This window comes from Panthera leo, chromosome A2 (genome assembly GCF_018350215.1).
Source record: "Panthera leo isolate Ple1 chromosome A2, P.leo_Ple1_pat1.1, whole genome shotgun sequence".
Taxonomy (NCBI): domain Eukaryota; kingdom Metazoa; phylum Chordata; class Mammalia; order Carnivora; family Felidae; genus Panthera; species Panthera leo.
In genome coordinates, this window is record NC_056680.1 from 80,199,329 (window position 1) to 80,221,500 (window position 22,172).

Consider the following 22,172-nt stretch of genomic DNA (forward strand, 5'->3'; position numbering starts at 1 on the left):
TAGTATTCACTGATAGAGAAATGGGCTGTCATTTGTTCATTTGATAGATACCTTTTAAGCCCTTGTGGCTGGTCTACGTGGTGGGCAAGGTCAGCCAGCCAAGTCCTGAGATCAGGGTTCCAAGCGTTCAGGAACACCACTCCCCTGCATGCCTTCCTTAAGGTGGTATATATTAGGAACTAGCAAGCTTCAGTTGCATACTTTAAAGATTCCAAAAAGCAAGAAAAGTTTAAAGCAGGACTGATTAGTAATTAGTAATCTCTTGTATGCTTGAAAGGAGCAGGAGGTGACCTTGACCAAACATGCCCCCAGTTCTGAAGAGCAGGGAAAATATGAGTGTGCCCTCTGCTCTGTGGGGCTGCAAGCCACTGCAAACCTTCCCTTGTTTTCTGCATAACCACTGATTTGCGAACCACTTAACTGCTACAGATGCAAGGTTGCAGTGTTAGAAAATGGTCCAGAAAGAACTTGTGTATGTTTTCTGTTGGTTTTAACTTCCTGATCTATCACATGATTTATTTGTTTCTTTGTCATTAAAAAAAAAAAGTTTTGCCTAGGTGTCTGTAGGTTTGGATTTGTGGCCATATATCTTACGGAGCCCCTGGTCCGTGGGTTTACCACCGCGGCTGCTGTGCACGTCTTCACCTCCATGTTAAAATACCTGTTTGGAGTTAAAACAAAGCGGTACAGTGGGATCTTTTCAGTGGTGTATGTAAGTAAGCTACTTCCTGACTTACTGCTACTTCTTTTTCCCCTCTGTATTTGCCCCTTCTCTTTTGTATCTCTTTTCCTTTCAAGGCTCACTTTTCTTTTTTCCAAGAATTAAAATAAAATGGAAAAGATTTCATTATTCTAAGACTTTTCTGAGAACCCTACAAGGGAAATTAAATCTTAAAGTCCCATTTTATTAATATGTGATACCTCACAAGGAATTTTTTATTAGATCTTTACTTGGTGACTGCCCCTTCACCTTAATTAGCTGAAGAGACCGCTTTTTCCTAGAACCAAATTGTGTTCTCTTTGGGAACTAACATGATTTAAAGGCATTATGCAAGAACACATCTCTCTGAAACTGCTTACTCTAGCAGGCAAAAAAAAAATAAGTAAATCTATAAAAGATTTAACTAACACAATTACCCATTTAATCTAATAAAATATATGTAGACCCTTGCACCCAACTCAGAGAAAATATAAATTATTTGCAAGCACATAGGGAACAATGGTGAGAACTGATCATGTTGAAACTGATCACAAACTCTAAAAATTCAATTATTTTTTTCACACAGTGCAATATAATTAGCAACCAATAACTAAATACAGCTTTAAAACCCCCATACATTTGGGAACCAAAAATCCTGCTTCTAAATATTCCCTGAATAGGAAGAAATTATAAAATATTTAAAACCAAATGACAGTTAAGATACTACATATCAGAAGTTCTGAGATGCCGCTAAAGCTAGTCTTGCCCAGAAGGACCTATGGCCTTTGTGTAGGTATTTCTGTGCCTGTCAACATGCTGAGCATGGCAGTGGGTGAACAGAGATGGCCCTTGCCCTCTTAAAGCCCACAGTCCAAAGAGAAGATGGATAGTAAACCATTAATTGCATCAATATGTAATTAATTACAAATTGTGTTAAGTGTTACGAAAGTTGAATAGGGAGTCCAAGAAAGTCATTTTGAGAAAGTGACGTTTAAATTTATTCCTTGATTGATTAGGAATGGAATCAAGCTGTAAGAACATTCCCTGAATAACTAAAATCTTCGTTTCCCACAGTAGCTGATAACATGCTTCCTACTCTGAGATTTCTCTCAATGCCTCATCACAAAAGAAATAGAGCAGATAAGCACTGAGTGTGCCCTAGACATTGACAGGCAAGGTGTGGAGCCTGGACTCAGTGTAACCTACTCTCCCAGAGTCTGAGCATATTGGGGTGCTGAGGCTGCAACCCTCGGAGAAAATTAAGTGACTTTTCTAAGTCTCTGGGCTTCTTCCAAACTTCAGCACTCTCTTGCCTTCGAAGTGCAACTGATCCCTCTTTCATCTGCTAACGTGACTTCTTTCTCCCTCTTTCACCTCCAAAAGTCCTTTCTATGTATTTACCTTTGCATTATTTTGCTGATATCAACCCCTAATCCCTTCCGAATGCTCAGGACTCAGCTTAAGGGGTACTTTACTAAGTATGATAATACTACATTAAGCCAGAACCAAATCAAAAAAACACCAACTATAAGATTGTTGGAAGGGCACCTGAGTGGTTCAGGCAGTTGAACATCCGACTCTTGATTTTGGCCTGGGTTGTGATCCCAAGGTCAGGGGATCGAGCCCTGTGTCAGGCTCCGCACTGAGCATGGAACCTGCTTAAGAGTCTCTCTTTCTCTGCCCCTCTTCCCCACTTGTGCTCGCTCTCTCTCTCTCTCTCTAAAAAATAAAAGCTAAATAAGATTGTTGGATAAGAATTACAACCATAAAGCTGTATGACTGGGTAAAAATGCCTCCTAATTGGTGAGAGAGAGACATTTCAGTCTGAGAACTTTTAACTAGAAATGCACAATAAGGGGATGGCTGGTGTGAATTCGTGCACTAGTGTCTCTGTCTATTCAGGGGCCATTGCCTGATGTAAACATCCAGTGTTCGCTGTGTTACAGAGTACAGTTGCTGTGTTGCAGAATGTTAAAAACCTCAACGTGTGTTCCCTAGGCGTCGGGCTGATGGTTTTTGGTTTGCTGTTGGGTGGCAAGGAGTTTAATGAGAGATTTAAGGAGAAATTACCGGCACCTATTCCTTTAGAGTTCTTTGCGGTAAGTCAACTTTGGCCACAGGTGCCTAGTCATTTGGGTGAGGGATTGGGACAGGGGAGGAGCAAGGAAATTCTACCTTTTTTCCTCCCAGTTCTGCCAAGAGAAGGTTAGAATTTGTCAAGGGGAACTTTTACAAATATATGGACAACAAAGAAAATCTATTAGAGTATAGACAGGGATGATTTTTAAAATACAGATGAAAGCCATCCCTAAAAATTTTAATATGAATTACCTCGGAGTGATGAGATGATGGGAGATTTTTCTTCCTCAAAATTTTTATTGTCTGCTTATTTTATAATGAACACACATAACTTTAATCACGTGAAAAAATTAAGCTGTTTCTATTTTGAAAAGAGCAAGAGACCAAGGTTCCCATACTTTCTTGGTTCCTGGCACTCCTAGGCCAAAAGAAATACCTAGCAGTTCCATTTATTAAGTAGTTAGGTCCAAACAACTTAATACATATTTACATCTAACAACTTGGGAACTATTGTAAAAATAATGCACATGTATTGAAATACTATATATTCTATTACATTCTTAAATGACCACAGTTGTTTATTAATAATGTTACCTTACTGTTGGTTCCCTGCAGCAGCCACCAATGTGAGGGATGGCTGCCCACCCTGGCCAGACCTAATTGTCAACTGAATGGCCCACCCAGAAGGTTCTATAGCAACAGTTCTTCAAGATGAAGAAAATTGCTTTCTGTCCTTCTTTTATTTTTCTGTTGCACTTCAGTAAGGGTTGTATTTTACACACCGATTAAATCTATGTCCTGACCATCCAGGAAGGGCTCATGCACAGAGGCACTGTGACCCTGGCTGTAACTGAGATGGGAGAAGACCACTGAGGGGGGCTGGTGGACACCTCTAACCACAGTCGGTGCTGCCGATGTGGAAACAGGGTCAGCAGAAGGATTGTGGATCCAAACATCCATTTTGTAATGACACCCTGTCAGTATACTACCCTCATATACACTTTTCAGCATCCCTAGTTCATGCCATGTTAGCCAGAAACTCCTTTCAACTACAAAAGGCAAAGCCAGCTCCTGAAACGTTTTTTGGCTCTTTCTGTTCACAACTAGCCGAAGCAAAATAGAAAAGAACTCCAGACCACAAGGAAACTGTAGAGTCCATGTTAATTTTGTGGAGAAGAGCCATTAGGAGAAGTTAGAAATGCTGGAAGCTAACTATAATTCTTTTTAAACTGAAAGCTGAAAGGGGGAATCGATTTTGGCTTGGCTAACAAACTGAAACTCACTTTGGCAGTGGTTGAATTTTCATCTATAAAAGGCACCTTTGGATTTATGTCTGTTTTAGGTGGTGATGGGAACTGGCATTTCAGCTGGGTTTAACTTGCAAGAATCGTACAATGTGGATGTCGTCGGGACACTTCCTCTGGGGTAGGAGAACAGTTTTAAGTAACAGTGTGGCTTGAGTTATCAACAGATCTGTTATTGTTTCTAACTCTTGCTATAGTATTCTTACAATCAAAAATATCTCTTTTTTTCTACATACCAAATATCTGAAATTTTGGAGTGTTTTCCTTTGTAGTGTGTATGTGGGGTTTTTTTCTAATCATGGTAAACACACACACAACAGAAAATTTATCATTTTTGTCATTTTGAAGTATATAGTTTAGTATGTTAAGTATATTCACATTGTTGTGAAACAGATATCTCTATCTATATCCCATTTTGTTTATTCATTCATCCAACAATGGACATGGGTGTGCAAATATGTCTTCAAGACCCTACTTGCAGTTCTTTTGTATAAATACCCAGAGATGGGATTGCTGGATTGTATGATAGTTCTGTTTTTAACTTTTTGAGGAACTTCCGTGCTATTTTCCATAGTGGTTACACCATTTTACAATCCCACGACAATGGGATGCAGTGTTTTCTTTTGTTTCCTATTGTTTCGCACTTCCTGGTTTTTAAAATCTCTCCTTAGGCGGCATAGGAACTAAGAGCAAAAAGACCTAAATCTAGCCTGACACTTACTAGCTGTGTACCTTGGGCAAGTTGCGTCTCCTCTCATAGCCCCGGTCTCCTCCAGGTTAGCACAGCAATCAATGCCTGTCTTGAGGGTAACTGTGAAGCTACAGGAGCTAGTGCACATAAAACACCTGGAGCAGGGGTGCCTGGGTGGCGCAGTCGGTTAAGCGTCCGACTTCAGCCAGGTCACGATCTTGCGGTCCGTGAGTTCGAGCCCCGCGTCAGGCTCTGGGCTGATGGCTCGGAGCCTGGAGCCTGTTTCCGATTCTGTGTCTCCCTCTCTCTCTGCCCCTCCCCCGTTCATGCTCTGTCTCTCTCTGTCCCAAAAATAAATAAAAAACGTTGAAAAAAAAATTAAAAAAAAAAAACACCTGGAGCACACCTGGAAAGTATTTAAGACATGTTAACTGGAAGTTCTGTGGCTCTTTATTTCAACAAATTTTCTAGTTTCAAATGATATATGCTTTGTCATTAATATTCTTTTGTCTAACTCTATATTTAAAAATGTGTACTATTCTTGGGGCGCCTGGGTGGCTCAGTAGGTTGAGCGTCCAATTCTTTGCTTCGGCTCAGGTCATGATCTCGTGGTTCGTGAGATCAAGTCCCATATCGGGCTCTGTGCTAACTGTGCTAATCCTGCTCGGGATTCTGTCTCCCTCTCTCTATTCCTCTGCTGCTAGCTTGTTCTTTCTCTCTGTCCCTCTAAATAAATAAATAAACACTCAAAATTTTTTTACTATTCTCTTTATATTTGAAGACACTAGAGTAACTATGAGCTTCTCCTCACCTCACTCGGTTCCTCTCTGACATGCTCTGGCTATCTCTGCATCTCTCTGTGTGTCTCTGTCTGTCTCTTGTACTGTCCCTTTCCCTTGCCACCTCGTTTCCAGATGAGCAGAGTCAGATGCCCAGGTGCTGGGCATTGATGAACCTGGCCTTGCCTCTGGTACCATCTAAGAATCTCCTGGGAGGCACAGAGGTAGAGGCTGCTCTTCAAGCCAGAGTTCACCCCCAACACCCAGAGCAAGTGTTGAAGGAGGTAGCACGCAGTACACTTCAGAACAATGGATTGCGGTCATGAACATGTCACTTACGATTCCCTGTAAAGGTATAACCAAGTAGTAACACTTGGTTTTCCATTTGGACTTATAACTTATAAAATACTTTCATACCCACCACCTCCGCTGGTGCCCACAATAACACTATTGACATATGTCCCCTCCCCGTTTTATAAGGTAAGAAAGTTCACTGATTTAGCATCTGTTTATTGAGTGCCTAGTATGTGCCAGGGACACAGCCATTAAAAACAAAAGTAGCCACACAAGCAAAAAAGTGTCTGTCCTCATGGAGCTTATATTATCCAGGGGAACAGGGGAAAGGGATGCAGAGAATAAACAGTGAGAAGTGCTGTGAAGACAAGAGAGGCCAGGTAAGGGATGGGAGGGGCTCAGGTGACTGTGTGAGGTAGGCTATCAGAGAAGGCAACATTTGAGAGACACCGGTGAGTCCTAGCCTGGACCCAGAATGCCGTCATCCAGTACTCAGTTGTTGGCCGTTTCTGTTACCTCACACCTGGGTCTCTAACATAATTAGTCATGTGATAAACATTAGTCTTCAACTAGATCCAATACATAATTCTATTCAGTAACTAATCAAATAATTTGATTACATGTGAATTCTACCCAAGACATTCCTTTCCCTATTGCATTGTACCCAAATATGTTGCTTTTCCTCCATGTGTGAGAGCCATATTTTAAAGGAAGAACAGGTTTTACCTTTTCTAAAACTTGGCCACCCTTTCTGGAACTTCGTCCAAAACTAAGCAGAAAACAAAGAATGCTTCTCTGACTATGTATCTACATATCCCAGTACTGTTTCAGTTATCTGTGAGTCTTACTGCTGGATAATACTCCGAAACGAAGTCTTAAAACAACATCCGGTTATTTGCTCACAATTCACAACCTAGGTAGGGCAGCTGGGTGGCTCTGCTCGGGGCCTGTCATGCAGCTGCAGATGTCTGAAGGTGTGCCTGGTGCCAGAGGCTCCACAAGGGCTTCACTCACGTTCTGATACCTCAGGTGGAGGGCTGCAGTGGCGGACAGCTGGCTGCCCTCTTCTCCCCACGTGGTGACTCCGGCAGGGTAGCCAGAGTCTTTCACATGGTGGCTCAGGGAAACAAGACAGAAAAGCAGGAGGTGCCGAGCTGCTAAACGCACTCATATAGCGTCACTGGAACCACATCCAGTTGGTCGAAACCAATCACAAATCCAGCCCAGACTGACCAGAAGAGAAACAGATTCCTCCTCTACATGGGGGAGCAGCTCCCACAAGTATGGGAGGAATGGTTGGTGGCCATATTTGAAAGCAAACTACCACATTTATCTATACACGCACAGTACAGTGTCCAGAAAGTGACAGTTGACTCTTTTTGCTTTTTTAATGTTTATTTTTGAGAGAGAGAATGAGCAGGGGAGGGACAGAAAGAGAAGGGGACAAAGGATCCAAAGCAGGCTCCATGCTGACAACAGAGAGCCCGACGCGGGGCTCGAATTCACAAACCATGAGATCATGACCTGAGCTGAAGTTGGACGCTTAACCGACTGAACCACCCAGGCACCCCGACAGTTGACTCTTAAAGATCCCAGCCATGGCAATGTATCCTGTTTCTTGGTTTACTTTCCTTAACTCATTCCAGAATACGTTCTTTTCTCATATTCTTATTCTGCAATCCCAAATCTGCTACAAGGTCTTCCCTCTTGGCTAATGCTTCTATAGCAAAGTGTAAGGGAAAGACAGTAAGTTTTATAGTCAGAGCTTCTGGGTTTGACTCCCTCCTCCATCTTGGGCAAATTATTTAACATCTGCAAGGATCCATTTCTTTCCACCTATGAATTAGGATAATAATGGCATCTATCTAACAGGATTGTTGTAAGGACAGATAACATAGGTCAAGTATATGGCACGTAACATAGGCTTAGTATACATTCAGGTTTTTTTTTTTCCTTCTCTCCCTTCTTTCCCTCCCAGAACCTGAGACACCACCCCCTTCATCACTAGGATATGACACAATAAGAGAAATAGTTGCAGGGAGGCAGGTTCCCATGTTTTTTGTGGTACTTGGTGGATGAGCCATTTGACCTTGGACAAGTTGCTTAGTTTCACTATGCCTCATTTTCTTCATCTGTAAATGGGGAATATAGTGGTGCCTAGCTCACAGGGCTAGCAGAGATAAATAAGCACAGAACTTGGCAGAGAGGCAGCACCTAAATAAATCATGGCTATTGTAAAAAAAAAATATATATATATAGTACATGAATTAATTGTTATTTAGACCAATGCCTTGAATTGGATCAGGTGCCTCTGAAAACCTCTGTCGCCCCCTCCCCCCATTCCATTCTGGGGAATCCCTATTCTGTTCCTTTACGACAAGGGTTCCAAACTGTAAGAATGGACCACAAAAACTGGGTTCTCCACTGCCCCCTCCAATTACCCAGGACTCCCAGGTGAGTCCCAAGGAGTATAATCTTCCGTTGCTCTTTTTTCATGTTAGAGACTCACCTGAAGGGGGCCTAGAAAGCAGAGTCCTTACTTGAAATAACAAGGGGGAACAGTCTGGATAGTCGTTCTCCTCTCAGATGGCCCTTGTTGAGCACCCTCCCTGAGCTCAGACTTGGGTTCAAATGTCTTGTGCCATCTGAGCACTTCGCTGACCCTCTCTTCCTGTTCCATGTCTTACTTACACCTGCCATACAGGGTGTCATGAGGTATGAGGTTACTCCTTTTCTAAATAAAACGGCATCTGATGTCTCCTGATAACCCATTCAGGTAGAAAGCTGGTACTCTAGGGTTGGGGCCTAAAAAGAACCTGTGTGTGTCAAAGAGGGCGCTCCTTTTTGCCAAAGCAGAGCAAACAAGTATCCAAGCATTGATCGCCTCATTTGCAGATGATGCCCTTTTGAAATGCTCCCCTCTAGTTGCATGTTTTTTCCCAGTGGTCACAATGCTCAGGTTAAAGTCAGCTTGACCTTTCAGGCTACTACCTCCAGCCAACCCGGACACCAGCCTCTTCCACCTCGTGTACGTGGATGCCATCGCCATAGCCATTGTTGGATTTTCAGTGACCATCTCAATGGCCAAGACCTTGGCAAATAAACATGGCTACCAGGTGGATGGCAATCAGGTAAAGATCATTAATTCCCTGCAGATACTTCATTGTGGTATAATCATCCTGCTATGCTACATAAGGCAAATGAATTGGATTTCTCTATCTTGATAGAAAAACTTCTAGTTTGATGATGTATTTATTCAACACTACTTTTTTTTTTTTTCATTATTTATGTGCATTAGATCATCAGAACACTGAGGTACAGAGTCCTACCTCATGTTACAGCTAGGGGTCTTGTTAGGAAGATGAAATCTCTGATCGGAGGCTCTCAGTTTGCCACACTCTGACAGACGTTGGCCCTGTTTTTAAAGCTCACAGCCTGAGAAGCAAATGTTGTTCTAGAACCGTTCTACTCTACAGAAAGACTTCTCTTTGTTCATTAAACTTGGAACATATGATTCATCACTCAAACTCCACATTATATTCTTTGCCACCTCCTTTTATAACTATCTACTGACTCACTATCTACAGATAAGGTATTTAATCTGAATACCATAAGCCATAATTTTGGCATGACGATGACTATTTTAACACACCATACATTTCTAAGAGAAGATTATATGCTCCGCGTTCACACAAGACACAGTGATCCAACTAGGAAGACAGGACGTATCCCTGAGAGCAGGACTCACTCACTGGTCCTAGGAGGACACTGTGGCATGTGTCAAAGAGCAAGAGATTGAGCATTTAAAAGATGCCAATGGTTCTATACACCAGTAAATTTCTCGTAACAAAAATATTTTGTCCCTTGCTGCAGTTTTCTTTAAAAAAAAACAAACCATTTTTAGTGTAGGAGAGTGTGTTTGGCAAAGAGGGGACTAGGTAGTGACTGCAGCTTTTATCTCTGACAGAACAAGAACTCTGTTTTTCTCCCACCTTATTCAATAATCCCTATTTTAAACTCATGCCCAACAAACTCTTGTATCTAGAAAAAGAATGAAGAGACAGCTTCTACTGTTGAAAATGTGTATTAAATGGGCCATCATGCCTTTTTTCCTGAAGAATGACTGACCTCGTGTGTGCTTTGTTTCCCCCTGGAAAAGGAGCTCATTGCCCTGGGACTGTGCAATTCCATTGGCTCACTCTTCCAGACTTTCTCAATTTCATGCTCCTTATCTCGAAGCCTTGTTCAAGAGGGGACTGGAGGGAAGACACAGGTGTGTATGCAACTGGCCTCTGAGGACTGGTGATCTGGGGTGGTAAACTTTAAAATTTTTTTTAAGTTTATTTACTTTGAAAGAGAGTGAGAGAGCTGGGCAAGGGTGGAGGGAGGGAGGGAGAGAGAGAGAGAGAGAGAGAGAGAGAATTCCAAGCAGACTCCACACTGCCAGCATGCCACCACGGGGCCCAATCCCAGGAACCATGAGATCATGACCTTAGCCAAAATCCAGAGTTGGATACTTAACCCACTAAGCCACCTAGGCGCCCCTGGGATGATAAACTTTAATCCCTTGATCCTATTCTGAACCCCAGCAAAGCTTTTCTGTCTGAAGATTGATGCTCCAGTGAGCTGTGTAGTGAATCAGAGAAAGGCATGAATGATTGAAGCAAATCCCAAGAACTGAATCTGTAGGAAAGAGGTATATTCTCCGGTTAAATTGAAAATTCTACAACACCACTAGCTGCTACCAGTAAACCTCAAAGTTCACGCATAGGATGTTGTCATGAAAGCCTGGGACTGGGTATGGTCAGGATGCCATTAGTGCATCCAATAGAACCTTCTGTAGTGACAGAAGTGTCCACTGTTTTGCACCATCCAATATGACAGCCACAAACCACCTGTGGCCCTTGAGCACTTGATACGTGAGAAATGCAACCAAGACCTGAATTTTTTAATTGTACTTAATTTTTATTTTAAAAACGTAATGGCTACATGTGGTTGGTGGCTACTACATTGGGCAGGAGAGTCTCATTTGACTGTTGTGGGTCTCGAGTCAGCACCATTATCTCCTTTCCCTCGCCCCTGGCAAGGGCATTTTTACCAGGGTATTTAATCATTTCAGCCTCTGTATAGAAGCTCTAAGAGAGGGGCACCTGGGTGGCTCGGTTGGTTGAGTGTTTTGACTCTTTATTTCGGCTCAGGTCATGATTTCATGGTCATGGGATCCACTAAGTGTGGAGCTTGGGATTCTCTCTCTCTCTCCCTCCCTCCCTCCCTCCCTCCCTCCCTCCCTCCCTCCCTCCCTCTCTCCCTCTGCCCCTCTTTCCTGCTCGTGCTCTCTCTCTTAAAAAAAAAAAAAGTAAATAAAAAATAAAAGCTATAAGAGAAACTGAACTTCAGAAAGGGAATGGGAAGGAATATTGGTGTATGTAATGGTTTTGATGACTTGTTTGAACCCATATTTTCTTGATCTTCCTGCAGTGATTATCAAAACACTAAGATCACCTCTGCCCCACCTCTTACTCATGTCTCCTAAAAGCCCCTTCTGTGTGTCTTCTCTCGTTCAGCTTGCAGGTTGTTTGGCCTCACTAATGATTCTGCTGGTCATATTAGCCACCGGGTTCCTCTTCGAATCATTGCCCCAGGTGTGTAGCTTAGATGTGGGGTGATCTTTTTCCATGTGTAGGGATTTTTCTATTTTATTTGTTTGCATTTCTGTGACTGTCTCGTGGGTTTTTACTGTAACCCTAGCAGGGTGGTGTGAGAAAGGCCAAGGCTGGAGCCAGGATCCTGCTCCACAGTCTACAGTTCTGCCCCACAATCTGGGATCTTGGGAAAGCCATCTCAACATCTCTGGGTGTCCGTTTCCTTATCTGCAAAGTGGGGGTTTGGACTGATTAATCTCCAAGGTCCGTTCTCTCTTTGATCTTCTGTGACCTTATACTTCCATTAAAAATCTGAGATGGCCTTCACTCCTAAGACATTTGTTTGCTGATCTATTTAATCTAGTAGAGATCAGGAATGATACAGAGTGGAGAAAATCATAACCTAGGAAGACCAGGAGTGAACTAATTCCTTGAGTACCAAGTTTAATTCTGAACCTCTTGACCACCATGCAGGTTTGCTACTAGGATATATGCCTGGTTTTCCAAGGCCCATTTTAGCTAACCAAGTCCTGAAAATCCAGGTGTTCATGGCTCCAAACGTACCATCACTGCTGCGTGGGAAGTGAGTGGGGAGAGGATGTGGGGAGGGCAGCAGGAGGACAGTGAGGAGCCAGCAAAGGGGGCTCTGTGGACACAAGAAGAGAGGCACGCATCATGTGCTCTGTTTCAGGCTGTGCTGTCGGCCATTGTGATTGTCAACCTGAAAGGAATGTTCATGCAATTCTCAGATCTCCCCTTTTTCTGGAGAACGAGCAAAATAGAACTGGTAAGTAACACAGGTGATTGTTAGGTTAATATGTCATACAACATGTGGATGATGCTGATAAAAATGTGAGAAAGCTACGTTAGTGAAGTTATTGTATGTAGTATCAAGTTAGGCAAGGTTAGGTACTATGTGTATGTGTGAGGGGAGAGAGAGACACTTAGGAAATTTTTACCATGATTCTACATAAATCTTTCTGTCTTTTGTTTAGACCATTTGGCTGACCACTTTTGTTTCCTCCTTGTTCCTGGGATTGGACTATGGTTTGATTACAGCTGTGATCATCGCTCTGCTGACTGTGATTTACAGAACCCAGAGGTGAGTGTACAAATTGGGATGGATGTGGGTTGTCCTGCCTGAAATTGTGGTGTTGACTTTAAATATATCCTGTTTGTCAACAGATGCCATTAGACTGTAAGTATCTTGATTGTGGAGGTAATGTTCCCGGAGTCCAGTATCAGGCGTATAGGGTGTATTCTCTGCAAGCTTGTTGAGGGAATCCACCCAGAAAAACAGCTAACATTTGTATTATGTATTCTGACTCACACAGTATTTGTGCATACCTGCTAAGAACACCAGAGTATTGTAGCAAGACCATGGAGTGTCAAATCAAAGACCTTGAGCCATATTCTGGCTTTGCCAATCCCTCTGACATTGAACAACTCACTCCACTAGGCCTCAATTTCTCATCCACACAACAGTGGAAATAAGCCTCGTACATTGGATATAATAAGGTAATATGAGGTACTCAAATAGTATCTGTCATCATTACAGTACCCAATTTGAGCCACCTTGTCCTATAAAAAGAGGAGGACTCTCCAAAAATAATGTTTAAAATCTATTCAAACCAAACTGAAGAAAAGTTCTAGGCTAATTTGAGATTTTTCATTTTCTCCCCACACCTTCAGCTGACTACCACCCCCATGGGTCAGAGCCTCTTACGGGAGACAAAAAGAAAAACTCCTCCCCTACTTAAGAATAAGAGTAGGAAGATAGTTGTGTCTACTCGGTGGATGAGAATTTGAGTTGCACATTCCTTGGCATAGCTTGAACTTTGCACAGTTCACTTTTGCCCCCATCTTTAAATGCCCAAGTCTTTTGTCCTAACCCGATGGGGGGGGGGGGTGGGGTGGGGGTGGGGGGTGTGTGTACGGTCTGTGTAGTGTGAGGTATATGTGCTGTGTATGTGTGTGTCATGTACGTTCGGGGCAGGGTGTGAGGGCCTGGATGGCACTGGGATTGTGATACGTATGAACCCTCTGCAAAGGTACCATACAAGGATCAAGTGCCCCTGAGTTCACTAGCAAGTCCCTACGTGACATGTAAACATGCCAGACCTCATGGTTGAACCACATACGGGGGCCTCAACACACTGGTATTTTAATACACTTTCTCTCTCTTCAGTCCCAGCTACAAAGTGCTTGGACAGCTTCCTGACACTGACGTGTATATTGATATAGATGCATATGAGGAGGTAGGACATTTTTCTGTCATTTTAAATGGTTGTAAGTATGTCATGTGATCAGCTGACTATTATTTTTATGTAGGGCAAAAAGTTGGGGGCTGGAAAAGAAGGAAGTGTAGGAGTCAGAGTGAAAAGCTTGCACTTCAGGGCACGTGTTTGACTCAGTCGCTTTGGCATCCGACTCTTGGTTTTGGCTCAGGTGATGATCTCACAGTTCATGGGACCGAGCCCCTGTCAGGTTCTGCACTGACAGCACAGAGCCTACTGGCGATTCTCTCTCTCTCAAAATAAATAAATATTTTTAATGTTATCAAAGAAATATGACAATGTGTATTTTCAAGGCTTTCTTCTCAGAACTCCTTCCTCTACGTGGGATAGTGACAGAATTTTATCTGAACACCGTAAGAGGGCCTTTTGTGACTTTTGTGTTGATTTTCAGGTTGGAGGAGGGAGTAGGTGCAGTTTGACTCTGAAATATTTCCATGTGTTAAATTTGCTCACATTTTCTTTCTCAGGTGAAAGAAATTCCTGGAATAAAAATATTCCAAATCAATGCCCCAATTTATTATGCAAATAGTGACTTATATAGCAATGCTTTAAAAAGAAAGGTGAGTCATGAGAAATGGATTATTTTTGAGGGGACCTGTGGATTGACAGGGGTGTGAGGGACACTCAAATGTCTTCATATGCCTTTTACACTATATCATTCTCTCCCTTTCTCTCTTTATTGTGGTAGAATACCCAGAAAATTTACCATTTTTGGTAAATTTACCATTCAGCACATGGAATTGAGTACATTCACACTATTGTGTACCCAACACCACCAGTCATTCTTGTTTATCATATACATATACTACCTTCTCAAAAAAAATTTAAGAAAAAGAGTGAAAAAATATTTTTAGGTTTCCTACTCTTCAGATCATGTGGGTTCCTCTGGTCATGGTTAGAACTTCACTCCACACTGCCCAATATACAGAATATCTCCCCGTCAACCCACATAGTCTCTTAAATATAAGAATCTGAGAGTAAGTGTGAAAAATGTTACTTTAAACATTCTCTTCAATACTTTGGCGTACTCACTGCTGCATCCTGCTAAATATACACAGGAATAAGGAAAGTTACTCATGCTCCTTTAATGAGAGTGACTCAGTTCACAATGTCTGAGGGAAAGGTAGAAGTGGGGGGATTACTTGGCATAGAAAACAGTCAGATGGGGAGTCTGAAGATTAATTGCATTTGGTGGGTTCCTGGGAGCCAAGACATGATTTCACATATATTGTTCTTCCGTAAAGACTGGAGTGAACCCAGCGCTCATAATGGGAGCAAGAAGAAAGGCCATGAAGAAGTATGCTAAGGAAGTTGGAAATGCAAATATGGCCAATGCAACTTCTGTCAAAGTGGTGAGTGGTCTCTTCATTGTAATTCTCCCTCCTCTTAATCTGCACCACCCCCCACCTTTATTCACGATGGAAGCCTTAACACAACAGGAAGCCCCTAAAATAGGAAAGCTTAGAAACAATCTAAGTATCCTCTATATTATTAAAGATACGTAATAAAGTCAGCCATGTGTGAACACTTCTGAAAAAAGTAAGGATATGAGCCCTGGAAAACATTTGTTTAAATTAAGATCACACAGTACCTTAATAAATTTTTACCATGGGTGCTTCATATAGATTTATTCAGCTGACAGTAAAAAAACAAACAAACAAACAAACAAAACCCACACACCTCAAAGGCTGGATTTTGCTATTCAAGCCTTATGGTAACTCACGGTCATGCTGAAGTTCATGGAACTATTTTAGAAGTGGGGAGAAAATGGCTATGATGACAAAGGAGAGTGGATTTCATTGGACAGAAACAAGAGGAGGAAGAGACGAAAAGAAACTGAACTAACACTGAATAACATATGTTACACATCCTTTTTCTGTCACATTGCAAGGCTAGGATGTGGCAGTCATTTTAGACAAGGTTTGGTAGAGTCAGTAGCTTGACAATATAGGGACTCATTTTCCCCTATAAATGTGAGCTGTTCATAGACTTCTGGTTTGGTGTAACTGTTCACAGGATGCAGAAGTAGATGGAGAAGATGCCACGAAGCCTGAAGAAGAGGATGACGAAGTAAAATACCCCCCAATAGTCATCAAGAGCACATTTCCTGAAGAAATGCAAAGATTTATGCCCCCAGGGGATAACATCCACACCATCATTCTGGATTTTACACAAGTCAATTTTATTGACTCTGTTGGCGTAAAAACTCTGGCCGGGGTAAGCATCATCTTAAATGAGTGGTTTTCGTATCTCTGTTGCCATCAGTAAAATGAGAGTTGAACTAGGGTCCCTTTTCAACTCTTAAAATTCTTCTTTGTTGTTGCTTTTTTCCACTTTTGATGGTGGAAAATTTCAGAACTATACAAAAGTAAGGAGCATTGTGTAACGAAGCCCCATGTAACTATCACTCAGCTTCGACAGTTCATCAGTTAATGGTCAGTCGTGTTTCATTCAGCCCACACCCGCTTTCCACTGCTTTTACTTTAAAGCACATCCCAGTCATCAGTCACCTCTTGGTGAATATTTCAGGATACGGCTCTACAGAGGATTCTTCTAAAAATCAGTACCTTTATTCCACCTACATAAAATTTAACAAGAGTTCCTTGAGAGCCCTCATGATCACTGTCCATGTAAAAATTATATACAAAATTAGTTTTAAATGATTAGCTCAAAAATGCATAATTTTTTAAAATGCATAATTACGAGGCCCAGTAGCTCAAGCGAATGAACTAGTGTCTTGTATCAGGAGATACATATTGGTAGAAAGAGACTTGCATCTGGCACGGAGTCAAGAGAAACTAAACTTTATTTCAACATTATTACAGATTGTAAAAGAATATGGAGATGTCGGTATTTATGTGTATTTAGCAGGATGCAGCGGTGAGTACATTTCTAGAATGGGGAGAAGCTTTAACACTTTAGTTTTGTTTCTCTTTTTTTAATAGCATTTTAAAAGTTTGGAAAGATTGGGGCGCCTGGGTGGCTCAGTTGGTTAAGCGGCCAACTTTGGCTCAGGTCATGATCTCACGGCTTGTGAGTTCAAGCCTCTCATCGGGCTCTGTGCTAACAGCTCAGAGCCTGGAGCCTGCTTCAGATTCTGTGTCTCCCTTTCTCTCTTTCTCTCTCTCTCTCTGCCTCCCTTGCTTGCTCTCTCTCTCTCTCTCTCAAAAATAAACAATAAAAAAAAAAAGTTGGGGAAGATTTTCTCTTAATTTTTGTTTTTGGCAAAAATGAAAATTATTCTGAAAATCACTCTAAAACTAGCTTTGAAATTAGCCACTTCCAGGCACCCCTTTCACTGGGCCATTGTGGCAGGCCTCCTGACCTGGATGTGGAATGAAGGAGCGTATAAACCACTGTTCTGGGCTGGTACATTTAATGATTATTTAAAGGCTGCCTTAAACATAGTTCTATAAAATCATTTAGGTTTTTCCATACAATGCCTGCTATTTTTGCTTTATATTAAATTTTGGTTGAAACCAAAAAGTGCTTGAAAATGAAATCTACATAGACCTCGCTTTTCACCTGCCAGATGGGCAAAAAGGAAAGATGTCTGCAAACATGCTCTGTAGGCACCCTGTGGGACAGCAAGTGCTCATAGACACTACTGCCGGGAGTGCAAAATGGAACAGCCTCTGTGGAGGGCAGGGCGGCATGATCTTTCCCAACTACAAATGCACTTAACCTTTAACCCAGCACTTCCAGCAACATGCTGCATGTATTCAAAATGACACATGTACGTGGTTGATCAACTGTAAGCAGTTGTAGAAACTGGTTACTGTCTATAGAATAAAGGACTGGAAAAACCTTAAGCATCAAAGAAAAGGACCAGTTCAATAAACTCGGGTATATCCACATGATAGAGTATCATGTAGTGGTAAAAAAAAAAAAAAAAAAAGTAAAAAATATCCAGAATAATCTATATATAATGTTAAAAAGATACTTTGGGGTAAGAAAAAGGGGAAAATAAGAATATATATATTTGTATTTACTTATATCTGCATAAAGAAATACTGAAAGAAAATGCGAGAAAGTAGTTTCCTGCAACTGGGGTGTGATATCACGGGGACAGGGATTGGAGTGACACTTTTTACTCTATCACTGTAGTATTTAAACTACCTAAGAGTGTTAATTTTTTTAATGTTAGACACCGATACCCAAAGTGTGGGCTAATTTTCCTTTCTTCTTTTATAGCACAAGTTGTGAATGACCTCACTCAAAATCGATTCTTTGAAAATCCTGCCTTGAAGGAGCTGCTGTTCTACAGCATTCATGATGCAGTTTTAGGCAGCCAGCTTCGGGAGGCGCTTGCCGAGCAAGAAGCCACCGCCGCCCCTCCGCAGGAGGACTCAGAACCCAACGCCACTCCAGAAGCTTAGAGGAGGAACCCAGCTGGGATGGGGTACGAGCCTCTGGGAGATTACTCACTTACACATTTTAAGTACTAGACACTAGACATCCCCCCGCTAAGGGTAAATGCTAGTAGTCAAGGTTTGATTTGGAGGGTGAATGACGCACATAGCAAGATGTATCTTACTTGTGTGTTTTTTTTTTAATTGAATTATTTCAAAGATAAATTGTCCCTCTTGCCTGCATTTACTGTGCAGTGACATTCCTGTTACCCTTTAGTGTTACCTTTATAAGCCGAGCGTTCCAGAAGTTATTTCCTTTAATTGCTTTACGTACCAATCATATATGCTTTCACCAGATGGGTAGCATCCTTACTTTGGTACTTGCTGGTGTACAGACTTTCTGTAATCAGAGCTAACTAATAGAAGGGGCACACCCTCAGTTTTCTAGAAGTTCTTTAAAAATAACCTTTTATTACTAAAGAAGCATTATGAGTGCAATAAAAAGAATAGAAAAAATAAACTAAAAACATTATATTGCTACCATTCAAAGATTATCACTAACACCTTAAGGCATATCCTTCCAGATCTTTTTCTGTGCATATATACTTACATTTTTTAACCAGAGTAAGATCATATTCTACATAGTGCTCTGTAAGTCATTTTTCAGTCAACAATCCTTGTTTCCTCATCTGGAATACTTTTACCTCAGATCATATTCAGGTTTCCCCAGTTGTCCTCAAATTTATACTTGGTCTGTCCAGACTAGTATCCATTCTGTGACCTACCACTACAACTGGTCATGTCCCTTCAAGTCCCTTAAGTCTATCTTAATCCAGTACAGTCCCTTTTATGACATTGAGTTGTTGAAGAGAGACTGGGGCAGTTGTCCTGTAGAATCCCCATTTTGTTCTTTCAAGGTGTTATATCGCTTGTCCCTTTATTTCCTGAATTACCTGTAATCTAAAAGTTTTATCTAAAAGCTTCATGGATTTGAATAAAACATTTTTTTTTTTTTGCTGGAATATATCCTAGATGAGACACATGCTTTAAATCTCATCACATCAAAAAACACATAATATCTAGTTGACCTACCACTAAATGATGCCGATAGCCTCATCCCCCACTTACGTTTTCTCCATTGTGACTTGTGAGTTTTCTACCTGGTTTTCCTTTGGCAGCGAATGAATGCCCAGTTCCCATTAGCCATTCACCCAGAGGTTTTAACAGTGATAATCCTTGCTTAAATCAATAATTTTATTAAGGCTTGAGATTTTTTTTTTCCATTTCTCTCATTTCTTCAGCATTTATTAGTTGGTGTTTCTTTGTAAACTACAGCTATTCCTCCTCAACCTGAGCTATTTGGTCATCCTTAAATACAATCCTTTCTTACTGGAAAGGCAGGTTAAATGCTTTATTTTTTCCATTTAACTATCAACTTCAAAGTAAGGAGCTGGTTTAACGGGCAATGACATAGTAGGCTCTTTTACATTTCTCTTTTTTTCAGTGTAATCATAGGCTCGTGTATTTTTACAGTTTTAATGTTCCTCAGTCCATTATAATAATTCTTTTTGGTGCTCATTTGTCACTACTGTGACCAGTAGGCGCCCCTAGAACTTCTGTTGCTGCTAATAGTAAAGTAACCTTAAAGACCATGTATTTAAGAAAGCTAATTTCTTGATATAACTTAGTATCTTCCTTGGAAGTCCATAATAGTTATCAGTTAATTCTTATCAGACCCAGGGGGGGTAAGCCTATGAATAAGTAAAATGCCTATTTCAGGCAGTCTTCATAGTTGTTCAAGTGGGGGGAGAACTTTAAGCCAATTCGTCATCAAAAAGGTCTTGCTCTTGTAGTTCTAAGTACTACCTCACTCCAAATCAAAGCACAAGTATTAGCCAACCTGCCTAAAGCCTCCTCTGCTGAGATTTCCTGCTAACAGTCCGTTTTTCAAGTATGTTTTCTTACTGACTTCTTTTTAGTTTTCATAAAGAAAACACTGCCAGGAGAAAAGTGGGCAGATCCCAGGAAAGAGTCGTGTTAGCATGGGTCTAACTCCAACCAAACCCTATGGTTTGTTTGCTTTAACTCTCAGATTTTGCAGTGACTTTACTAATTTAAAGTGGACCACCTCCTTTCTAATCAGTACTTAATGGAGATCTAGAAAGAAATGAGATTTTCACCCAGCTACTTCCTTTGCAATCATCACACGCAAGATCAGATACATCTGCATTCTGATACAGACTGCCTTCTGAAGGAGCATGTAGTTGTAGCACCTCAGCTTTAGTGGAAGCTTTTGTACGAGGGCCTGCACCATTTCCGCCACTAATGCAGAACTTAAAGATTCTAAACAATGTTATAAAATACTTCATTGCATTGACTTTAGCACCCGTCTTCATCAAATGCTTTACATACAGAAATTCACATCCTAGCTGTTGATAGATTGAAAGTAGGGTACAAAAAATAGTATTTATCTGTATTTACAGATTTGTATTTAACTTTTCTGTTCCTTAATTTTCAACCTATTTTGAATAGATTTTTACCATGTACATAAAAAGCACTGAAGTCTTAAGGAAAGTTTTTTGTTTGTTTGTTTCAGCGAGGCTCTGAGGATGTAAGAATGCATTTCAAAATGTTTTATCTATATGTAAATATGTTGGAATGTTTTACTTAAAATTATTTAATATAGTAGAAAATTTCCTGACCTTTTTTACTTTAAGTTTGCCTCTTCGTTCTTCTTTCTGGAGCTCAATAGCCAGTAGCGTGTGCTTCCTATGTGTCTCAAACCCTGGTTCAAATTCAGTCTCACTGCCCTGTCAAAATGAGCATAATCCACAATGATAGATCTAGGGACTTGGTTGGTCTTATTTTATGGCAATATGGGAGAGCCCTGTCTTCAGGAAGGTCCCATATAGAGAAGTTGTCTTTCTAAAATCCTACATGATAGGATAGTGGTTGATTTCTGCCTCATGGATGGATGGAATATGTAAACAATTGTGAACCAGGGCCCAGAAAATTAATTCATGTCATAGATATGGACTCTGTATAATGGCAGCTTATAGTGGGATCCCATTTGCCAGTCCCATCTGCAGTGGGACTCAGAGAAACAAGGATATGAATCCTCTGCAAGCCCTGGGAGTTCACTTTATAGTTTTCAGGTAACCCCTAAAACCCTTATAGTTTTCAGGTAACTCCGTGTGGTTTGATCCTGTATTCTTACCTACTTAACAGAGAAAGGAGGTACCTGCCTCCAAAGGTACATTTTGAGAAAATGAGTCTTCCCTGGTGTGTGCATGGAGTGGGTAACAAACCCAAAGAATCTGCCCTGGAATGGGTAGGTGTGTTTTTCTGTGTTTTGGGGGATGTGGGGATGGGGTGGCGTATGCCCTTGCGGAGGCTGAGGGAGAGGGAAGGGAGTATGTAATGTGGTAGGGAAGGCTTGATCTGTTACATCTGCCCCTTTAAAGATATTAATCAACTTAAAATTATCAGATCACACAAAACTTCCTTGGTGTGAGCCTGTGCGCTTTGAGTGTAAAAACTGCTGTTGGTCCTTTTTAGTGTACCTTTCAGGAATGCTTTTAGGAGTCCATATATTTAGATTTGTGATAATATGGTTTGAGTGTAGATAAAAGTTGGGTTGAGAAGTGACAGAAGTACCTACCTTAATTCTCCAAATAGCCAACCAAAATGCATGGGAGGGTTTTGAAACCGCTCAAATCCCAACAACAGAATGTTCAAGAACTTAGCATTGTAGCAGGTAACCTGCCTGCTTATGGACTTGGGTTTAATGAAGCCTGAGCATCTCAAAAATTTATCTGCCTTTGAGAAAAAAGGCACACCAGGCTCTTCATTTCACTTTATGTTAACAGATGACCTGAGCTTTGTGGAAATTACATTTTTACAAATCCATCACATTTTTACAGTGTTTTTTAAAAGTATTTTCTAAAGAGCACTACAGCATTTTTCTAGAGTTATCAACTCTGTGTTTTATCAGCACTGATTTATTTATGACATACACGTGTGCCCATACACAC

At 41.1% G+C, this 22,172-nt stretch overlaps 1 protein-coding gene across 1 annotated transcript in view; it reads left to right on the forward strand.

Moving 5' to 3' along the window:
- The window catches only part of SLC26A5 (solute carrier family 26 member 5), a 49,241-nt gene extending 28,058 nt beyond the window's left edge, over window positions 1-21,183 (forward strand). Inside the window, exons 7-20 of the mRNA XM_042915911.1 lie at window positions 548-712; window positions 2,647-2,799; window positions 4,122-4,204; window positions 8,831-8,978; window positions 10,007-10,120; window positions 11,412-11,489; window positions 12,181-12,276; window positions 12,485-12,591; window positions 13,678-13,747; window positions 14,254-14,346; window positions 15,031-15,138; window positions 15,803-16,003; window positions 16,612-16,666; window positions 17,981-21,183. Coding sequence (XP_042771845.1) covers window positions 548-712; window positions 2,647-2,799; window positions 4,122-4,204; window positions 8,831-8,978; window positions 10,007-10,120; window positions 11,412-11,489; window positions 12,181-12,276; window positions 12,485-12,591; window positions 13,678-13,747; window positions 14,254-14,346; window positions 15,031-15,138; window positions 15,803-16,003; window positions 16,612-16,666; window positions 17,981-18,165 — 1,656 coding nt within the window. The 3' untranslated portion in view covers window positions 18,166-21,183. The remainder of the gene's footprint in view (window positions 1-547; window positions 713-2,646; window positions 2,800-4,121; window positions 4,205-8,830; window positions 8,979-10,006; window positions 10,121-11,411; window positions 11,490-12,180; window positions 12,277-12,484; window positions 12,592-13,677; window positions 13,748-14,253; window positions 14,347-15,030; window positions 15,139-15,802; window positions 16,004-16,611; window positions 16,667-17,980) is intronic.
- The last annotated feature ends 989 nt before the right edge of the window (window positions 21,184-22,172 follow it).